Source organism: Micromesistius poutassou (genome assembly GCF_964030765.1).
Source record: "Micromesistius poutassou genome assembly, chromosome: 12".
Lineage (NCBI taxonomy): Eukaryota > Metazoa > Chordata > Actinopteri > Gadiformes > Gadidae > Micromesistius > Micromesistius poutassou.
The window spans coordinates 1587399-1610054 of record NC_140282.1 but is presented as its reverse complement, the minus strand read 5'-3'; the positions used below and the strand labels follow the sequence as shown (position 1 = coordinate 1610054).

At 46.9% G+C, this 22656-nt stretch overlaps 2 protein-coding genes across 2 annotated transcripts in view; one reads left to right on the top strand and one right to left on the bottom strand.

Moving 5' to 3' along the window:
• LOC311356087 (uncharacterized protein) overlaps nucleotides 1–17887 on the bottom strand; it is a gene marked incomplete at its 5' end in the record, with an annotated part of 61581 nt that extends 43694 nt beyond the window's left edge. Inside the window, 4 exons of the mRNA XM_084475865.1 lie at nucleotides 13474–13531; nucleotides 13860–14235; nucleotides 16616–16736; nucleotides 17771–17887. Coding sequence (XP_084331991.1) covers nucleotides 13474–13531; nucleotides 13860–14235; nucleotides 16616–16736; nucleotides 17771–17887 — 672 coding nt within the window. The remainder of the gene's footprint in view (nucleotides 1–13473; nucleotides 13532–13859; nucleotides 14236–16615; nucleotides 16737–17770) is intronic.
• A 1718-nt stretch (nucleotides 17888–19605) lies between these two features.
• Nucleotides 19606–22656, top strand: part of LOC311356086 (protein unc-13 homolog B-like) — a gene marked incomplete at both ends in the record, with an annotated part of 40517 nt that continues 37466 nt past the window's right edge. The window contains one exon of the mRNA XM_084475864.1: nucleotides 19606–19752. Within this exon, the coding sequence (XP_084331990.1) occupies nucleotides 19606–19752 (147 nt within the window). The remainder of the gene's footprint in view (nucleotides 19753–22656) is intronic.

The window sequence follows — 22656 nt, the reverse complement described above, 5'->3', positions numbered from 1 at the left end:
CTAGATCATCATTTGGCCTCAGTACACTTCAGAGAGGTGTGCTCAGGCCACGGTACAGACGCTAATGAGCCGACACGCGCACACGCACGGATACGCAACCGTATGTACAAGAGGCAACCGTACTCAGGCCCAGTTGAGATTGCCTTGTGTGAGCACAGGCCAGCGGCACAGTGGGGGGTGGGGGGGGGCAATCGTAATTGAGTACGGTTGAGTGCTCCCTTAAGTGCGATGTGTTTCACTATACACACGTCAAAACACATGTCTGTGCCAAGGCCACTGTGTGTGTGTGTGTGTGTGTGTGTGTGTGTGTGTGTGTGTGTGTGTGTGTTGCATGCTTTGTGTAGGCAGCATAGTCACATGCGTAGGGGTTGGTTGACCTTGCCTCCGCTTTTCCTTTCTCTCCTCGTTATGACTCTACCTATAGAACCGGGTCGCTCGATAGACACAATCACTGTCTATAGCTAGGTAGACACTGGTTGAGACACTATGCGTACATGTGTTCATACACAGGGGTGCACATAACTGGTACGCAAGTACGCATTGCTGTCCATAATCAGGGATGCGTAACATCACTTGTGTCACAGCGCTTTTGCGTAACTAACGGGAGATCGAAAAAAAAATCAAAAAAAAACGAAGTACATTGAGCAGCTACTTTGGCATTTGCCACCTGCAAAGAAAAAGGCAAACGGAGCCGGAGCAGAAGAAAATCGTTTTTTTTTTTTCGAAAAGTGGCGCCAAGTTGTGCCGTGGCTCGAAGCAAACGATAAGCGCACTGAAACGTGCGCTCATGTGCGCTGTGCACCGCTGTGCGTTGGTGATCGCAACGTTCCTTTTGTGAGATATTCAAACGCTCCGTGGTCAAGCTGCTGCAGTTTGACTTAAAAAAGAAAGGTGGGGCAAAAAAAACACCGCTGTGCTTAAGAAGTCGTGTACTAAAAATGGATTCTCCTTTGTGAAACCGGGTAAGTTTCATAAGATCAGACGTCACGCGTGGGCTGTGTGTGGGGTGCGTACCAAACACCATCTCCTGGTACTCACCTGAGTAACTCATTAAAAAAGTTATGTGCACCCCTGTTTATACAGTATGCTGTGTGTGTGTGTGTGTGTGTGTGTGTGTGTGTGCGGTGTTTAAAGGCAAGCCCAGCAGTAGGGGCTCTAACAGTAGGCAGACATGGGCTGTCTGACTGCCAGCAGTAGGCCTCCCGCTGGCTCCCTCGCTGCTCAGACGCTGCCCTCTGCTCCGGCGCACGGGCAGCAGATAAATGATGAGAAGTGACAGCCAAGAAGGCCGCCGCTGCACACAGACAACACTTTGAACACAATCACTATGCAAGGTAACGGCCAGCACGCACACGCACACACACACGCACGCACGCACACACGCACACAGACAACACTTTGAACACAATCACTATGCAAGGTAACGGCCAGCACGCACGCACACACGCACACGCACGCACGCACGCACGCACGCACGCACACAGACAACACTTTGAACACAATCACTAAGCAAGGTAACGGCCAGCACACACACAGACACACGCACGCACACACACACGCACGCACGCACGCACACAGACGACACTTTGAACACAATCACTAAGCAAGGTAACAGCCAGCACACAGACACGAACGCACGCAGACACGCACACGCACAGACACACGCACACTCTGGCAAACAGATGGACATAAAAACACACACATACACACAATTGCCATTACAAGACACATATACTGAAAACATATGGCTGCACAAAAATAACAAGTATAACAACAACGTCAAAAAACACACACTGACAATCATGCAACGATATTCTCTTCAGCAACACTCACACGGACACACACACACACACACACACACACACACACACACACACACACACACACACACACACACACACACACACACACACACACACACACACACACACAGCCAACACAGCCTCTCATTTCATGTGCTCTGAATATTGACTTGATGGGAAATTGGATGTTGTGTTTTCATGTTCAATCTTGCAGAGACAGGTCCGCCCCTTAGTTGTACGTTGTGCATTATGTATCAGATGCTAAATAGATTTTAGTTGTACACATGCCAGACACCAGTCTTTATTTTTTTTTTAAATGGAACCCTTAAAATGTTTGCAGTATTACGGGACGCCTTCGGAAACCGGTTCACCAATAAACATTAAAGATTGAAACACAAAACTGTATTTTTATGGGTAACACTTTTCAATAAGGTACGCAAAAACGTGGGTAGTTACTGAGGAACGGATGAGGTTTGCATACCTTATTGTAAAGTGTTACCTTTTTATGTTTACATTAATTCATTCATTCATTCTTAAAGTGCAACCGCATTATTAAAGGAAAAAGGTGGCATGCATCGTATGTAAGAGATTCAAGTAGTGGACAAAAAGTCACATGGTTATGGTTAAAATAAACTGATAATAACACAAAACAACCAAAATAAAAGGTATGTTCACACAGGTGACTGTGACTAAAATGTTGGGTAACACTTTACAATAACCATAGTTTATAAATGGTAAATAGACCATTTATAAATGGTTAATAGACCATTTATAATGATAGTCAAATATTAATAAATGGTCTATTTACCATTTATGATTGGTCTTGCTGTTTATAAATGATGATTAAACATTAGTAAACTTAGTAAACTATCTGTTTACCTATTATAAATGGTCTATTTAACCATTTATAAATGGTCTATTTACCATTATAATTGGTCTATAAGCTGTTAAACATTTATAAATGGTCTATTAACCATTTATAAATGGTCTATTTACCATTTATAAACTATGGTTATTGTAAAGTGTTACCAAATGTTGTAGAAAACGCCAATTATTACTAATGGACACGCACCCCTTTTCCTACTTTCAATAAAATAGGCTTTCACTTTCATTTTGTTCCTCGTTATGGTAAGAGAAGTAATTTTTTTAAAAGCTAGTTCAATCGTACGAAACTAAGAAGAATTATTAACACAGATTACTATACATACACGAATAAAAACGGCTCTATCAAAACATACATTGCAAAGTGCGGTTTAAGTGCAAGCCTCACAGAGACACTTAATGGAGGCAGAGGAGACAAAGGAGCACATTGAATACATTAATACCCAGGCAGCTGCAGCGGGGAGTGGAAACCTGACTTCTTTTTAGTTTTCACCAGACCCCAAATTCATCATCGCTTACATAGCGGTTTCAGACATTCACTTAGAGGAATTAAATGGATGTTGGCGTCACAAATGCAGGGTTAATGAAATAAAAAACCCAGGGCAAATTCGTCCGGACATTTTTAGATTTCACCAAATATGTCTAATAGGCGCGAGGAAAAAGAGCGGTTGCTCTTTGATAGAGTGCCACTTCTGGCCGGTTCACACACACACACACACACACACACACACACACTGCCGACTGCTGAAAGAGTGGAGCTTCAGAACATGACGTAAACACAACCGACTCTGGACGTTGCTCAAGCTGCAGACAGCCATCCCCCCCCCCCGGGGATATTCCGGCGGCGTACGGTTTATACCGACGGTGTGGCGGTTTATACCGGCGGCGTGGCGAGGAGCCGTGAAGGCGCTTGGCCCGGGATAAACACAGGCGCTGGATAACAGCTTGAAGGCCTTACCAGCTGCCGAGCGACATACATTGCTGTGTGTCTCTTCTCCAGCTCCTCCGTCCCCCTGCTACCCGGAGCCGATTAGAGGGCTGGGGGCCCGGGAGGAGTAACGCTATCACCCCCGTCCCTCTGGAGACGGCTGGTTTCAGCCAGACCTTCACACACAAACATTGACCAAGCGCTGCGGGACACGAAGCAGACAATCACACAGGGAGAGAGAGGAGGCGGACTAAGAACTTTTTTCTCTTCCGCCAATGAGCTGAGTTCTACATATCTTAAGTTTTGTTTATGGCCGTTAAGTTAACCATGGGATTCTGCAACGGGATGGAAAGGGGGTCGATTGCAAATTATGGCATCATAGTTGGTTTGATTCAAAGAAGTCTTCTTACATAGGCTGTGCAATTTGTGGTGTGGGAAATGTGTTTGGTGCTGAAAAAGGAACCTCATAATAGAAGCTGAAAGGAAGACAAAAATAATGTTGGGACTCCAATAAGAACTGCAATATTTGTCCTGAAATTGGCTTTCTATTCTTCTCGCTCCTTTCTTCTCTTTTATAATTTCCCCAATCATTGTCAGTTCCTATTGGATTCCCCCCCCCCCCCCAACCCACAAAAAAGAACACAAAAATAACAGTTTTCCACAAATCACATAACCTTACAGACTCTACACATGTGTGTCCTTATGGAAGGACACCCACGCACACATCACAATTCCGGCTATTTTTAAGTAAAAAAAAACACAAAACGTGTTTTCTCAACTGGAGATTGGCTGGGATCGGGTAATTGCAAATAAGCAATAAGGGTTCCAAGCTGACCAAATGTGCTCCCAAACGGCCCCAGGCTGTATGTAGCCTGTCCAATAATGCTACATGGGCATCAGCTATATGAAGGAATGTTATAGAGGTCTTCCCGGCAGCAAAGCAGGACAGCGTGAGTTGCAGGAAATGGACGCTTGCTAAGAAGCAAACTGTCAAACTAATCAGGCCGGCGAGATGCTCGGTTTATGTGACAGGCTGACAGTCACGGCAGCGGAAGGAAGCCATGCCACTGTCAAACTAGCACTCCTTTTATAAAGATGTGTGTCCTTGGTCTAGTGTCACACGTACCAAACTGGATTTATGCACTTTTAGAAGCAGATTTTATTTGGATATTTGTATTTGTTTTTACAATTGGGTAAGGGGATTTATTTGGTAAACAAATCAGCACAGGGTGTTGCTTTGTTGTGACAAATATGTCTTTTATTATAATGTTTCTGTTAACCTTATATCCTTGAACAAAACTAGTCTTGGTATATGAATAGCAGTGTCGGTGAAATTGCAAAAGCAGCTAAAAGTGTTAGACCTTGAGAGGCTGATGTTTTCCACGCCGCGCTAGGCTTTATATTTTCTGCATTCCCTCCACAACCAAAACCTCCACTCCTCGCGTGTGAAATGGATGTCATGACACCTCCCACCGTCGCCCTCAATGACTGCTAATCAACTTTCCTTGTGTTGGGAAGCGAGGTTTAAATCGCAGGAAACATAACTGGGGAAAGTGAAGTGTGCAGCTGGCTTTTGGGATTGTGTTTCTGTTAGGTTTTATCAAATGCAACCATTCGGAGGGGGAAAATATGCTTTAGTAAACAGTTTAGCATCTTGCTGCTGCCATTGTCTGGTAAATCAGTTCAATCTGTTTGTCAGTACAGTACAGGACCAATTTCGGCAAATTTGTCAGGAGAGCTGGTTGATTGTACATATTTTGATTGTGATTACGATCTGGGCTTCCCACAATCACGAATAACAGAAAATAAAACTAAAGGATTGCAGTAGAACTCTGTTTAGAAATGTGGGTTTTGCTTTTTTGAGCCAGAGCCATTTGAAGCCTCACGCCTCGTGTTCACTCACACCAAAACACCAAATTTACCACACACAGTGCTCGCTGTGGAGCTAACATTAGCTAACTTAAAAAAGCATTTGCTTGTTTCCAAGATATTGACCCCTTCTGTGCCAAAAAAAGGCTCTCATTCTCAGTGTTGCATCTCTCTAAAGAAGACGCATTCCTCACGGATAACTCACAGTGGGTTCCGCACAAATCAATGGATGTCAGCCCCTTTTTGAGGTTCTGCATTGATTAAAAAAAGAAGAAGCATGTGCATATCATTGGTTAGAAAAACAAGGGGGGTTTATTCGTTTCCCAACTGGAACCCAGCAGCTTCAGGTCAGGTTTATGATGCGTACGCTGGGTGACGTAAACGTGGCCCAGGGCCCACCAAGGGGCTTTCTAAATGAGCCAGCCCCATCTGTGCGTGCTCCGTTGGGGGGGGGGGGTTCACAAGCACTCTGCACAAGCCCAGAAGCTGGAGGTCTGCTGCCCCAAGCGTGGGCTCGCTGTTCAGCCCTGGATAGCTCCTCTTTGACTTCAATCCTATTCCCTCTAAGAGGAATTAAATTTGCATCACATGCCTCACCGGTCAAGTCTTCCATTTTTATCAAAGCGCTTTCAGAAGCATCGTCCCCACTGACCGCCGAGTCTGACACGCGGCTTGGCGTTTCCATCCAGAGATGGCCTCCGGTGGGGATGGAGCCCGAGTCTTGGCTCCTTCTGTTTCTGAAGCAAAGAAAAGAGCATGGCTGGAAAGTGTGGGTTGTTTTGGATGCATTGTGACCTTGGGTTTTGAAATCCGAGCTGGAATCTGAATGACGAAACACCTCCAATGGGACCCATCTGCGGGGAACTTTCCGGAAGGTTCCAACGCCTCGTTTAACGCGTCACGGTTGAGACCGTTAAAGGTCCCATGACGTGCTGTGCAGCACACATCTCGGTGGACACGCCCACTTGTGATGTCACAAGGGGCAGATTTCCAAAACGGCTTGTGACGGCTAATCACCCCCACACCTGGTGGCGCGTCACGGGACCTTTAATGTACCCACAGCTGCAATCGTCAGGCGGAACGAACCTTCCGGATCCGTATCCGGCCGTGAGCTAACCGGGGATCAAGCTTGATTGGCTGCTGTCAACATCCTGGCCTTTTTTGAACTGGGGGGGGGGGAGGGTGGGGGAGGAGTCAGAGCTTTCCAATCAGCGCCGGGGAGAGAACCCATGACCCCCGTGGGGGCGGGGGGGGGACACACCAGGGGATCCATGGCCCTCTTTCTTCTCCGCCGGCCTATTAGGAGGGCCAATGTTCTGTCTGGCTCCGTCTCACCTCCTCCTCACCCTGACTCCCCCCCCACCACACTCCCCCACACACACTCCCCCACACACACTCCCCCACACTGCCCCACGGAGATCAGTCAGCGGGCAGACAGCAGACATGTGGAGGCAGTGCCGGGTGAGGAGGTCATTCCTTCACTCCACTCTTCATCAGCATGGGATAACCAATGTGCTGGGCTCTCAGGGGCCGGGCTGGCTGTCATCTGTGTGGGGGAACGTAGGAGGTGTGTGTGCGTGCGTGCGTGCGTGCGTGCGTGTGTGTGTGTGTGTTGTATTTCACTGACCGGCCGCGGGAGATGTGCAAGGTATGGCGGCCATACTGTGCGCAGACACAAGAATGCTTTAAGCAGTTTAGCTACTTGTTCTTTCTTGTTGTTTGTTGTTGTTGTTGTTGTTGTTTTTAGTAGTGGGCGTGTTCTAGTAGTGGGAGTATTCTATTTATATTGTTATGTTGCTGAGCCATTATTGAAGCAAACAAAAGCGTAACAGTGAAATATGCTGTTTTGATTAAAAATAAATTGTGCGTCGACCCAAATTGAAGTAAGATCATCTAACATTCTATCATTTAATATATATATATATTTATATAATTCAACCATCGAATAATCAAGAACGTGCATTTCAAGAATGCAGTCAATGCATTCAATGCATCTCTCCCCTTCCTCCTTTCTTAGCTTCTTACTAATATACGTTATTATTTAAAAAAAAAAAAAATCTATATACAGTATATCCTGAGGTAAAGTACCCAACGCGGTCCAGCCGTCCACTGGTGGAGGAAGACCCCATCAGAGTGTGCTGGCAGACAGAGAGCGTGACTGACAACACTGCCCTGCCAGGCCCAGCAGGGCTCTCCTCTCGACCGCCCACGCTCCACGCATGACTCCATAGTGTGCAACTGTAGGAGATTAGCGGACAAACATGCTGGTCTCGGGGGAAAATAAAAGGCCATATGTTGCATAGATAGGTCTTTGTATTATGGATTTATACCACAGTGGTGTTGTGCGACGTTCAAAGGGCGTGTGTTCTTTTTCAATAACGAGACACATCTTGCCTTTTTTTCCACGTCTCTGAATCCACACGCCACCGGGCCGACGTGAAACCACGGACGGTTGGATACACAGCCACCCGCCGGGTTTCCTTGACGACGCAAGAACAACGTCTCCAACGCATCACAGCATAATGTTTTATTTCAGGCCGATAAAGTCTATCAAGGCACATTATCCTCACAGATGAAAGACACTAAGATCCGGTCATTGCTGGTAAGTCGTATTGGCAGAAAATACTGGGAGGTGTCCCGTTGTTGTGGAAGTGGTCTTCTTCGGTGGTGGTTAGCACCCTGGGCTTCCCGCCAGCCTCGTCGCCATGGCGTTGTACGTCACCATGACGTCGTACGTTGTGTTCCAATAAGGGAACAAACCCTCTGTTGGGTCTTACACGTCTTTAGTCTGCTAGTGTAACGGTTTAGGGTTCCTCTGATCACATTAGATCTGGGCGCTTGCTCCAATTACAATCTGAATTACAGTCTTCATCGCAAAATACTTTTTTACAGTTTTATGTTTTGTTTTGTAACCAAAGACATTGGGGGGGTGTGGTGATCCCGGAACAATCATGTGCTAATTATTCTGTTGTTTTTTTTCATCGACTCCCAAAACCAATAAGCAATACTTTTGGAGAGATCCAACGGAACGAGAACTGACATTAATCAGCCGTGGCGCTGCTTCCTGGAGACTGTTACTACTCCCAGCGAGGGCCAATCACTACGGCTTATTAGGGAGCAGCAGCGTGAGCAAACGGCATGTTATAATTGATCCTTACAGCACCTGGCCAGTCACGCCTCCGTTGGGCCTGTGCTCTGCTGCCTCCATTGACAAACGCTCTAGATAAATAGACCAGTGCTGAGCTAGGATGATTTTGGTTAGTTTTCCTGGTTAAAATGTGTAAGTGAGTGTGACTGTTTCCGTGTGTGTGTGTTTGTTTGTGTGTGTATGTGTGTTTGTTTACACTGGGTTTCTAATGTTTGTGTGTGTGTGTGTTTGTGTATTTCTCGATGGGTTTCTCTTGTCTCTAGGTGTGTGAGCATGTGTGTGTTTGCTTTACTCTCTGCTTGTGTGTGTGTGTGTGTGTGTGTGTGTGTGTGTGTGTGTGTGTGTGTGTGTGTGTGTGTGTGTGTGTGTGTGTGTGTGTGTGTGTGTGCATATTCATCTGTATTTGTGTGTTGTGATAGTATGAATGTGCGTGTGCGTGATCATCTGTGTGTGTAGGTTTGTGAACATGTGTACATATTCCGCCGTGTGTGTGTGTGTGTGTGTGTGTGTGTGTGTGTGTGTGCCAAGGTTTGTGAGAGTGTGAACGTGCATGTGCATATTCATCTTTGTATGTGTGTTTGTGATAGTGTGTTTGAGTGTGTGCGTGCGCGTGTGTGTGTTCCTGTGTGTACGTGGTGTGTGTGTGTGTGTGTGTGTGTGTGTGTGTGTGTGTGTGTGTGTGTGTGTGTGTGTGTGTGTGTGTGTGTGTGTGTGTGTGTGTGTGTGTGTGTGTGTGTGTGTGTGTGCACTTGCGTGCGCGCACTAGCCCCAGAGTGAGAGGCATGAGACGTGTAATCAGCGAGGCTGCTCATCACTCCGTTTGGGGGGGGGGGTGAAATCCTGCAGGGAGAGAGTGAGGCATCTGAGAAAGAACCCCAGGCTGGCTCCTCTTGCTCCAGCCCCACACAGCGGCCTGATAGGCCTGATGCTCCTCACACATACAGGGGGCTTAATGTAGCGTGAAAAGACCCCTCCAGAGCCGATTACCTATCATATCACTCTCCGTCCGCTCTCCTTTCACTTTGCCCCCCCCCCCCCCCACCGAAACACAATCTCACCGCGTTCCTTTTTTATTTTCTTGCTTCTCCACTCGGCTATCAGCGGTGGTTCGCTCTGACTCCGTGACACGCGTGCCGCTCCCAATATTCTGGACGTTAAATATTACCCCGGTTTTGAAAGTAGCGTTGCAGCGGAATATAAAGGACGGCTCTCCCTGCCCCCAGAGGAGCGATATGAAGAATCTGACCGCATCGCCCAGCGGCAATAATCACCTTCTGACACGCGAGTCCGGGGGTATTTATAGGCCCCCCGCATTACCATTCCACCGAGGGAGCCACCACGGAACCACGTCTCACCGGCGGCACAGTCCGCTCCTCTCCCGGCTGCGTGTTATCTAACAATTATTCGCCGAAGGTGAAGTGGATAGTGGGGGAATAGCCCCCAAGGCCGAAGGTCAAGGGAGCTGCTCCCCACTATTCACGGAGCCCGAGGTGAAGGATTGTTTTAGTATATGCTACACGTGAGCGCTCCAAAAATAAACAAGATAACACCTTTTTTACCGGGATTTATTTGTTTTTATTAGCGGTTTTATTTGTGTTTATCTCCATCAACGGGATATCTGCCCAATATCCCGAGATAGCGAACCAATCAAACTGAGCCATCTTAGGAGGTTCACGTGTAGCATGTGCTAAGTTTTGATGTGAGGAGGGGGTGGTACTGGGGGTCACCCCCCACCCAACCACCGCACCCCCGCCCCCACCCCCCCCAGCCCTGCGTGCCTTCACCCACCCGGCTGCACGTTTATTCATATTGACCTTTTTGCTGAATTAACCAGGAGCCTCCCTCGACGGCCGGCGCAAAGTTTAAACCAATTAAAGAGCGCCGTGTGTGTGTGGGGGGGGGGGGGGCTGCTGACGGCTCACCTGGCGAAATTAAAACCGGTTTGCTGTGCATCGCGATCGCTCACAGGGCGTACAGTTCCAGGCCAGGCATTTTGAGTGGATGAAACACACATAGGCGCACACACACACACTCATACATATACATATACATATACACGTGTAAACACACACACACATACACACACATACACGTGTACACACACATACACGTGTACACACATACATGTGCGCACACACACATACACACCATCCATCAATAACTTAATCAATAATGTACATATGTCCGGTATGTATAGTGGGCAGAAGCAGGTAATGATTAACACGGTTCTAAAAGTGGGCCCCACTGGAAGTGCACAATTTAGAGAGTGCTTTGTGAATGCGCGCTCTGTCCTCCATCCTGCCCTAATACGGGGCTGCTGTTGGCGTGCAGCCCTGCAGCCACTTTCAGAAATAATTCATATTTTCACTGCCATTACGCTGTGTTTCGTTGTTAGTAATGAAAGGGACGTCCTCTCTCCTTCACCGTGGTCAATTGTTCTCCCCCCGGGCCCGCTGTGCGCCACACACACATAAACCCCAACTTTGTTATCTCGCCCACCCCCCTAACCCCCCCCCCCCCCCCCCCCCAAGGATTGTTAAAAGGCTCTCGCTTTGATAATTCCCTGATTGAATCAAGCACTCCTTTTCTCCACACATTGGGGGAGAGAGAGAGAGAGAGAGAGAGAGAGAGAGAGAGAGAGAGAGAGAGAGAGAGAGAGAGAGAGAGAGAGAGAGAGAGAGAGAGAGAGAGAGAGAGAGAGAGAGAGAGAGAGAGAGAGAGAGAGAGAGAGAGAGAACAGCTCCACCTCTTCCCCAGGTGACGGCTGTGCGTGTGTGTGTGTGTGTTACTGTTTCTGTGTTCTGCATACAAACAGGCCCTGTCAATCACATGGGCAGGCACGCTGTACGGTCCAACCCAGTAACACACACACACACACACACACACATACAGGCACACCGCTGTCAAAGGTCTAAAGCAACACACTACAGAGTGCATGCAGGGTGGGGGGCTGGGTGGGTCTTGGAGGGGTACTGATTGCTGGCGAGGACCCGGGCGTGTCCTGGAGTCTTCTTCAAGGACCGGTAGGGTGCCCGGCACAGCGGGGGCCGCGGCTCTGTATCAAGACCACCTCTTGTCATCCCACTAGCTTATCCCGGGCTGATTTATGTGCATATTTAGACGCCGTTGCATTTATTCATGAGCGGGTCTATTTGTTCACTTTGTTATTGTCATGATAAGCTGACTTTTGGCTGCGGACCCGTGGAAATATCCAGCACCCGAATAGCATCTTTTTAACTTAAACGTTGTGCCCGGCGAACGCAAGCGAGCGCAACAACACAGCGCGGCGTTGTGTAATCCGAACATGGAGATCCCTCGTGTTTGATGGGTGGATTAATTCAACGCGGTGTTGACAAATACCAATCATGGCAACTATGAACGATTTGAAAATGGCTTTGATATTTACCTCTCCAGATGCCTTTAATTACCCTGGCGGCAGACCGACACCGGTTGGGGTATGATCCCGGGGTATCACCACGAGCGGGGCGGTGGTGGGAGCAGTGGGGGCGTTGTTCCTGCACTTCAAATGTAGTCGAGATCAAAGACTGTGAAACAAAAAATGTTGTTTTCTTTTGTTTTCCCACCAAGCGTGTGTGGGGGTCCGTGTCCGTGTCTGTCTGCGGCTGTGTGTGTGTGTGCGATGACTATTTATTTCGCTATTTCAAAAGAATGCATTTCAAAGGTGTTAACGGCGAAAAACAGAAATGCTTGCTTCTGCTCTCCGAGCTGAAGGTAATAATTAGCCTTTCATACTTAACGGTGTTGTTTTTTTTTTGGGGGGGGGGAGGGTATTTTTCTGGTCTTTGATGTTGCATTGTTACCAGACTATTAATCAAAAAATAAAATTTAATATTGCGTTTGCAGCCCTTAACTATTGGTCTTTTACTTTGGAATTAATTAGGAAACGGGTAGCTGCGGGGCAAGTGAGATGTTTTCAACCTTCTCATATATCATTGATCAGCGTTGCAGGCTTGCGTCGGAGGCTTAGGGGATACTCTGTATGCTCGCCGCTAGAAAGCCCCCCCCCCGACCTTCTATTGACAGTTCCTCTACCCCTGGTGTCACCTTGCGGATCAATTCTCCCTCCACATTAAAGAGGAAAGTACCCAAAATAAACACTGAATACCATCAGACCCCCCCTCGGAACCAACACACACACACACACGCTGTGTCAAAACGTTTCCATTGGAGGACGGTATGGATGGAAATCTAATCCCCTCCAACCCCTTTAGATGCATTCAATAAATATGGCACCTGGGAAAAAAGCATCATTCCAATCAAAACCCATAATCTCCTTAATGTTTGTTTCCTTCAACCCTGTCACCTCTGCTAATCCGGCCCCATCGCCTCTTCTTCCCGGTTGGCATCTTGGACGTAAACCGCCGTTTCTTCCTTTTTTTTTTCCCCCCCCAACAAACCCATGAATATTTAACACTGTTGTGACTCACCGGCCCGACACATTTTCTACGCCCGTGCCGAACAAAAGATTTCCATTTTTTAACATGTAAATATGGCAGAAGACAAACACAAAGCAACAACAAGAGGCTTTGTTTCATCAGTGATTCACATCCCTAATCCCCTGCTCGCAGGCCGGCCGTCCTCCCACCGGGGGGAGATTGAAAAATGTGACGTGTCGCGCGCGCACGTGCGCTCTCCATTCAGCACCGCCGCTTGTTTGTTTGTTATTCCGTCCGACCTTTTGCGGTCCCCGGGTCCCCGGGAACGAATTATGTCTGCAGGAGAGCCGCGGTGAACGGAGCGGACAGATATGCGGTTTTTCGTTTTAGGAGCAACACTTAAGTCTCGCCGCGTCAGGCGGAGGTATGTGGGGTTCTGACGCTGACCTTGAAGATCGGACGCTCGGCGGGGGAGGCTCGCACCGGCGACGCTCGGGGCGGGAGACTCGTGGAAAGGATGAAGAAGAAGAAGCAGAAGAAGAAGAAAGTGTGGAGCTTTCATGAAATCCGAGCTGGGGGTGTTGCCCTCCCCCCCCCCCCCCCCCCCCGATGGGAGAGGGCAGCGAGAGTGTCATTGTGAGAGTGTAGTCGTGAGAGTGTCGTCGTGGGAGTGTCATAGTGAGTCATCTCAGCCCACGTGACTGTCTCCTTGGTTGATTGTGGGGACGAGGGGAAGGGGGGGGCCTCTGCTGGTAGACCAGCAAGGAGATGGTGGGTCGTCACTGGTACCAGCGAGGAGTGAGAATGGTGAAATGGTGAGTCATCACAGGTACCAGCGAGGAGTGTGCATGGTGAGGTGGTGGACCAGTCTGAACTGGTACAAACAAGCAGTGTGCATGGTGAGGTGGTGGACCAGTCTGAACTGGTACAAACAAGGAGTGTGCATGGTGAGGTGGTGGACCAGTATGAACTGGTACCAGTGAGGAGTGTGCATGGTGAGGTGGACCAGTCTGAACTGGTACCAGCGAGGCGTGAGACTGGTGAGGTGGTGGACCAGTATGAACTGGTACCAGCGAGGAGTGTGCATGGTGAGGTGGACCAGTCTGAACTGGTACCAGCGAGGAGTGTGCATGGTGAGGTGGTGGACCAGTATGAACTGGTACCAGCTGTATGGGATGGAGTCCAAAGGTGGGGTTGGCTGGTAAAACTCTGAGGGGGGGTGAGGGCGGTGGGAACATCATGTGATCATCACCTGATAATCATCACATCATGATCATCACATCACATTATGATCATTACCTGATGATCATTACGCTATGATCATCACATCATGATTATCAGGTGATGATCATCACATCATGATCATCACATCATGATCATCACATCATGATTATCAGGTGATGATCATCACATCATGATCATCACATCATGACCATCACATCATGATTATCAGGTGATGATCATCACATCATGATCATCACATCATGATCATCACATGAGCACAGTACACTTCGGGGCTAACCAAAGTACCATAGTATTTAAATGCCTCTGTGCCTGGCTTGGATAGCAAATAGCTCTACTTCTAATCGTATTAGTGGTTGCTACAATACCCTGTGCATCCACTACAGGTATATTTATGCATACATATATGGATGGATGGATGAATAGATATACTGTATCGTGTTGCACTGTATTATCAACCCAAGCTCAATTTGAATATGACTTCTATCAACCTTCGTCTGCATGTCTGATACCACTACGCAGCATGGTCTTGAAGGCGAGTAATGTCGCTACAGTTGCCATGTGAAGAGTGGACTCATCTGCATTCCAGCTAGACTCGTGGCAAACTGTGAGGCGATGCAGTAATCACCATCCGTGTGGCGAGAGAGCCATGCACGCTTCGGCAGTGCCTCTTCCCCATCTCTCCCTCTCTCTCTCTCTCCCCCCCCCCCCTCTTCTTATATAATTAATGATGTTTTAGTCCAGCACTGCCACGACTGCAGGATGGACCGGGCTGCGATGAACCGTGCAACTCTGGTCAACAACTGTCAGGCCTCGAAGCAATCCATCCAAGACCGGACAGCGCACATTAAAGATACGGCGCAGGCAGTGTGAGTTGGGGAGGAGCTACACAGTCGTCTCCGTGATAATGGGCACAGGGGTGGTGGTGGTGGGAGTGTGCAACACTGAGCTTGGCTTACATTACTGCAACACAGTGAGGTTGACCATAGTGGGGTTTGCGGTGCGGTGAGGATACTTCCTCAGACATGAGGACACTGGCTGAACTCGCTCGTAGAAGACATTCAAATGTCGCCATTCATTCAAGGATATTTTTTTGAGAGCCTTATTCAATAAGCATGCATCTCACTCTAATATAGAAAACTGTTTTGACTGGTTTATGTATCTGTGTGACTCATATGCACATATTCAATACCAATGTATTCATGAGATGCATCTTACTCTAATGTAGAAAATTGTTTTGACTGGTTTATGTACATGTGTGACTCATATGCACACATTCAATACCAATGTATAGTACGTATGTTAGAATTTCTATAGAATTCTTTAGGTCAGAAATTTTTTCATGCGATGTATACATTTTTCCAAGCGAATGCGTTAAATCTCAAGTGTTTCTGCATCCAAATCCATCCACAAACGCGTCGCAGGGAAATGACCGTGCGGCCGTTCCGTTACCACCGTCTGCGGCGTGGACACAGCGGTGACGCCGCCTTCCGCTCTGTGGACTCTACCAGCAATCACCTGCTTTCAGAGATTGTCTCTCCCGCACTCGACGCAAATTTGGTATAATTTCAAAGGGATTCTGTGATGCACCAATAGAGGCTGATTTCTATCCACGGGGGGCTTTGTCTCCATTCTGTAAAAAGCCTGCGCACTTCACCTCCCTCCTTCGTCTCCCACAATACGATTAGCGAGTGGTCTGGAGAAGAAGACGAGGCATTCCTCCTCTTCTTCCCTCAAGTGTCCCTCAAACCCAAAAGGGGAAAGGTGTCATTTACGTGATTATTCTTCTGAACAGAACAGGAGCTCAGCCATCTAAGCATAAAGCTTCTTGTGGGTTTTCCTTAACTCGTTTTGACTGGCGGAGTACCCCCCCCCCCCCCCCCATCCTCCCTCTCCTCCACCTCCTCCTCTTTAGTCCATGCCCCCTCTCTTTTTCCCTCATTCTCTTTCTAACCTCACTCTTCAGCTCAACCCCATGACATTCTCTCTTTCTCTCTCTCTATCTTTCGCTCTCTCTCTCTATCTTGTGCGCTTTTTCTCTCTCTTGCGCGCTTTTTCTCTCTAGCTTTTTCTCTCTCTCTCTCTCTCTCTCTCTCTCATAAACTTTACTTTAAACTGATTGCGCGTACAAATACATATTTACAGTACTTCAAACTGGTTCCAGCTTGCACAGAGCCCTTTTCAAGAAAAATAAGGAGCATCCTTCCACTGAAGGCAAATTACTGGAGGGTTTTCAGGGATCAAAGACTGTTGATCTTCTCCCATCTGGTGAGAGAGACGTCAGCTCTGGGGAAGGGCTCAGTCTGCCGCAACGTGAGCTATGGTTAGCCGTCCATGAGAAGCTAACCCGAGCTCTGGATGCTGTGGTAGATGTGAGCTCTTGCTTGCAACTGTTTGCCTTTCATGAGAACGTCTCTCTGAGGTCTACATGTTGTGTTAGATGTGAGCTCTGGCTTGCTGCTGTTAGTCTTGCGTGAGAGAGTAACACGGCTCCAGATGTTGTGTATGATGTGAGCTTTGGCTGTCTGCTGTTAGCCGTCCATGAGAGCATACCTGGGTTCTAAATGTTGTGTTAGATGTGAGCTATGGCCTTCTGCTGCCTTAAGCCCAGCCATAAGAGTGCAACTAGCCTCTAGATGCTGTGTTAGATGTGAGTTCTGGCTTGCTGCTGTTAGCCGTCGTTGAGAGCATACCTGGGCTCTGGATGAAGTTGAAGAGGAACCGGGCGCGTGCTGGGGAAAGCAGTGCTTTCTCAGTATCAACCTGTTAATCTATTGGTTTGTGGGGACGAGTGCTATTACTTGAAATAGTTGCTCCTTGCAGGCGAGAGATACTGAATTATTAATGATCATACACTTTATATTGGTAGTATGTCTATGAAGACAGCAGATCTTTTTTTACTGTTTGATATTACGACTTATATATTATGATGCCCCATAATGCCAGACCCAGTCCAGCACAGAAAATATAAATCACTTTTAAAGATAGAGTGGGCAATTTATTTTACACACATTTTTCATTCTATTTGCTGGAATTCTCTTTACATCCCGACAGCCATTGATAAATCAAATGCTCTGACAAAAAAAAGGAAAAATCTGGTATCTGTGGCTGTTATTGGCCTGTTTAAGAATTTCATTTGGCCAGATAGAACTGAGTGGATTACTTATCTGTCAGTCTCGTCATACCTGCCTCTAGAACACGTGCTTTGGGGGCACAAAGAACCAGGCCTTACTCTGTCTGGTTTCTCCAACTAAATCAAATACATCGTGCAAGTGTTTTGAGCCATGTTGGAGAGTTAGACCTGGCCGTCATCAGATGGTGGCGCCAGTGTGAATTCTCTCGCTGTAAAGAACGTCCTTGAATTATTTAGAGGCAGAGTGTTGGCAAGACGAGGTGGGTCTTTTGTTTAAACCACTTTACACCATGCAGAGAATGGGTTCTCCAAACTCCCATGAGTTGTGTCCCATGTTAGCCCTATGGAGCATTTGACCTCGCTGGTTACCCCAGGCTGGTGCTGCATGCTCCAGGGCAGAGGGCTGCAGCCAAGGCCCAGCGTGGAGCCTCTCACCCGGGGCACGGCCTCCACGCCCCCAGCCTGCTCTTTACTCTTCTGCTCCATGGCTGTCCAAAGACAAGTTCCTAAAACAACCTCTCTTTGTATTTAAGATTGTGTGTGTGTGTGTGTGTGTGTGTGTGTGTGTGTGTGTGTTGGTTGGGTAAGTGTGTGTGGGTAAGTGTGTGTGCGTTGTTTGGGTAAGTGCGTGTGTGTTGGTTGGGTAAGTGTGTGTTTGTGTTGGTTGGGTAAGTGTGTTTGTGTTGGTTGGCTAAGTGTGTGTTTGTGTTGGTTAGTGTGTTTGTGTTGGTTGGCTAAGTGTGTGCAAAAATGTGTTTGTTTGAACATACTTTATTTGCTTCATGTGTTCATGCATATTGCATTCCGTCGTGGCTTCCGGTGCGTTGCATTCACTCAGTCACATGAAGGACCGGTTTGAGCTTCTTCATGGTTCCCCCGTTGGAATGTCTGCAACATCAGCGTCTTGCTTCCTTTCCTGTTTTCCTCATCTAGAAAAAACATTCATTTGCCTCATGTAGAAACACCCATTCATTTGCCTCATGTAGAAACACCTATTCATTTGCCTCATGTAGAAACACCCATTCATTTGCCTCATGTAGAAACACCCATTCATTTGCCTCATGTAGAAACACCCATTCATTTGCCTCATGTAGAAACACCCATTCATTTGCCTCATGTAGAAACACCCATTCATTTTCCTGGGGAATACCAACATTTACATGAAGTCATGCGGCTGGCTGATAATGTGAATAGGCTGCGCTCAGCAGAGGTCTGACATGGGGGGAGATTTCCTGTGGCACAGAAGTGTAGAATGAAGATCAAATGATGGATATTTAAATTCAGAGTGTGGGCCAATTTGTGGATTGTGAAAGATGTAAATGGCACATATTCTGAATAAGATCCCTGGTGGCATTGAGTCAGGAATTCCTGTGGATACATAATATAGACGTGTTTTTTTTATGTTTTTGCAACCAAGCAAATATGAATGAGGGATTGCAAGATTGCAAGTATGCCTTGGTGAATGTATAACCTAAATCCTATTTTTCAAATAGCTGCACATATACACAATCTTTGCAGTAGATAATCTGAGTCGTACCTGTTTTTTAAATGGGTTTTGAATGCTTGTTATTGAACAAAGCAAAGCATGAATCAGATCTTCAATGCATTTGCCAACAATAATAATGAGCTATAGAGGAAAATAGGTCAGAATACATTAAGTGAGCCTACAGCATGCCTTTTTGTTTGCAGTGATTCACATTTTCACCCGGATCACAACATGACAACACAACACATTCTCCACGAGTCTCTCCCTCTAGAATATCGTCTTTTAATATATAAACACCACTAGAAGCAACTTTGTTGTACTACACATATTTATTTCAAAACATTATGTCATTCATGCTAATTATATTTGATCCGAATGCAAGCTAGGCTGAGGAAAATAAGGCGCTACATATACATTAAATAAAGCTACGCACTCAATTACTGCGGTCAGTTTTTCTCCTTCACACTTTATACTGCTTCGCACACAAGGCTACGCTAGGCCCTCAATGCACACACACACACACACATACACACACACACACACACACACACACACACACACGGACTACATGTTGGAACTAAAATGTTCTGGAAGACCTTTTATGTATGTACACTGTGTCAAATAAGAAGGTTATGCAAATGTGCATTGGCCATTGGTCTTGTGATTGGTCCACGTGCCCGCCTGAGTGTCCGTCAGGCGGGCTTAAGAATAAGTAGCGATGAGTGACAGCTTCCAGCAGCCCCCCGACGGGCCGGGGGCCACACTGCCAACGCAGAGGAAAGTGATCCTCTCGGAGGGACAGGGTCCACGCGAGGCGGCACACACGCCGAACCAGTTCACAAAGGGAGGAAAATGGGGTGTGGTGGTGGGGAAAATGGGAAGAAACCGTTCTTCCGGCGCAGGGTTTTCCTCCTCCGTGTTCGGGGGAAAACCGAAGAGAATGTGGTTGTTTTTTATTTGAGTGGAATATTGACGTTTTTTGATGATACAAACAGGACGCGACATGTTGTTGAAAATTGCTTGTAATGCGGCTGTTTTCGCCGGATACATGCAAGACGGGGGGCCGTAGCCGAGGCCGAGTGAGGACGACTGGTGGTGGATCTTATTACCACCAGCGTCCAGGCATTCAGCGGGTGCAGTGTCGTGCACACAATGAGCCTCTTAGCCTCTCTGAGCTGCAGGGAAGGCACAGAGCGCTGGTGGTGAGCGGTTCCCATTTGCACTGCTCTGCTAAGCCGGAGCAGGTGTTAAGTTGGAGCGGTTGTTAGGATAGAGCTGATATGAACATAATGCAGGTATTGAGATGGAGCCGGGTGTTACGATAGAGCAGTATTTAAGATAGATCAGGAATGAAGACAGAATAGACGTGAAGTCAGAGAAGGACTGAGACAGAGCAGGTGTGAGGACAGAGCAGGTGTGAAGATAGAGCAGGGCAAAGAGCAGGGCGAAGATAAGAGCAGGTACATAAACACATCCAAAATGTATTTAATGCAGAGTTACGAAAAGCCCCAGCATGGCATATTATTATACGACGATGTAGGTTGATTTAAAACAAGGAGACATGGTAAGAGGCAGAGTGGCTATAGTGCTGTTGTGGAGCCATCACAACAGTGTCGGGTTTGGCTGTGAGTAGTACTCGCTCTGCTTTAGGAAGCTCAGCACAGCTCCAATTCCCCACAGCGCGCAAGGCAACGTTGTGATTTGCAAAAAAAGAAAACGCTGTGTCCGCCTTCCCTTATCTGCCCATGCTGATTGCAGAGCTCCGATATGACTATGCAAAGAGAAAACTCTGACGATAGGTTATTCAATCATCCTTCGACAAATTAAACAGAATCATTTGAAGATAAGATTTGATATGTTGACAAGTCATGTGTTGCATTTGTTTTGCACAAGGACAATATTTAATGAACAGTTTGTGCAGTATAGTCAACAATGTCTGGTTATTTTCTTTTTTGTTTGCATGTCGAAGCGGTTTGTGTTATTTGTCGGATCCGGTTCACATCTGGTGCGCTGTGGCCTTCAGCGTCTCAATATTCGGTAGAAACAGCTGGGTACCCGGTGGCTAAGCTCACATAACCCCATGCAGAGTATTACGTTCATCCAAGAAAAGCACTGCCGTTTTCCATCATTTATGTATAGATTTATTTTGCTTAGTTTGAGGAGTCCTTTATGTTTAGAGATATAATTGAATGTCAAGCCAGGCAAACATTGATAATTGCTAAGGCACCTCAGATGAAAGCTCCTCTAGAAACTCTTGGTGTGATGCGGGTGAGAAAGGAGATTGCAACAGAGTCCGCGCCGGTCCCCAGGGAGGGTAAATCTATACAGGGCTTAATTCTGTATGAAAAAAACACTTCAGGGTGCAAAACATCTCTATATCAACTCACTCTTAAGACTGAAATGTTCACCGTATTCTCATCTTTGAGTCAGATTTCTCAAAGCGTTCAGTCATGCGTTCGTGAAACAATGCATGAAGATGAGTAAATGACTGTTCTTTCGTGCTTGGAGGATGTGACAGTTAAACTGTATGAGGAACTGGTCTGTTGGAAACCTCTTTTCTCCTGCCTTGCAAACACTGTCAAGCCCTATCCAAAAGGTTGATGGTTCATTTGTCTTGGTCATTGTCGAAAGTGAAGGATGTTGGTCTTGGTTTTCTTTTTTATTCCAATGTATTGTAATTAATCACTGTGTGGTGATTAATTGCGTCATCACATATTAATTAAACCAGTAATGGTTTCTTTCTCGATCACTCTAGCTCCGCACCTCTCCACATATGTTTTGAGATATCGCAGGGGTTAATATATAAGCGGCTGTACAAATTAAATTAACTTGTTGTAGTGAGTTCACCAATCGATATCTTTCCCATCTGTAGCCTTGATGAAAAAGTCACTTTTCTCAAGAAATGAATTGATTTTCCGTTCTCGCTGCAGTGGTATGGACACCATGCTTATATTCTTAAAGATAATTTCACCAGCCCCCATGTCTATGAAACCCTCCAAAGAGGTAATTAGCCAGGTACCCCACCATGACCCAATTATCGCATCAATTAAGTGAGTAAAAAAATCATGTGAGAACTTAATTAGGGAATTTTCTGCATCAATGTAACGTTCTGACCTGCTGCTGTCAACCCCGCTGTTGACGGAGTACTCCGGTGGGTCCGCCGGCTTGTCCCCTGAGGCGTGCACCGCCACGGTCCCCTAATGAAACCCCTCCTTCCCTCTCCTCTGCCGCCTCCTTGCTCCTGCTCCACTGAACCTCACTGGGACTCGCCGTCAATACCAGCGGTGAACTGGAAATCGCTCCCGTTCTTTGCAGAGCTTTCGCGGATGGGTGGATCTCTGCGGGGTATGCACTCTATAATGTGAGAGGACTTTTGCGTTTTACTTTTATTTTTAAAGTCGTTAGCGCAGGTGACTCGAGGTTGGATGATTTATTCACACCACTGGATGGCGGTTGAGGCGTATTTGTATGTACATCCGTTTGTGTACTCGTGTCGGCATCGAACCGTGTTTCTATTAGACGCCTTCGCTGTCGTGTGCACATGTGCGGCTGCACATATTATATAAAGACCGAACTGGCCCACAATGCCAGAATTATCGCACACATGAGGCGCTGTTGTAATGTATTCAGAATCAAACGGCAAAGGAATATTTATTGATTTGCACTTTGTACTCATTGACCTGTTATAGGGTTGAGCCTTGGCTATTCCCATCTGACAGCTGATACACTACCCACGTTTTCTTTTAAGGGATCAAATTGATAAGCATAA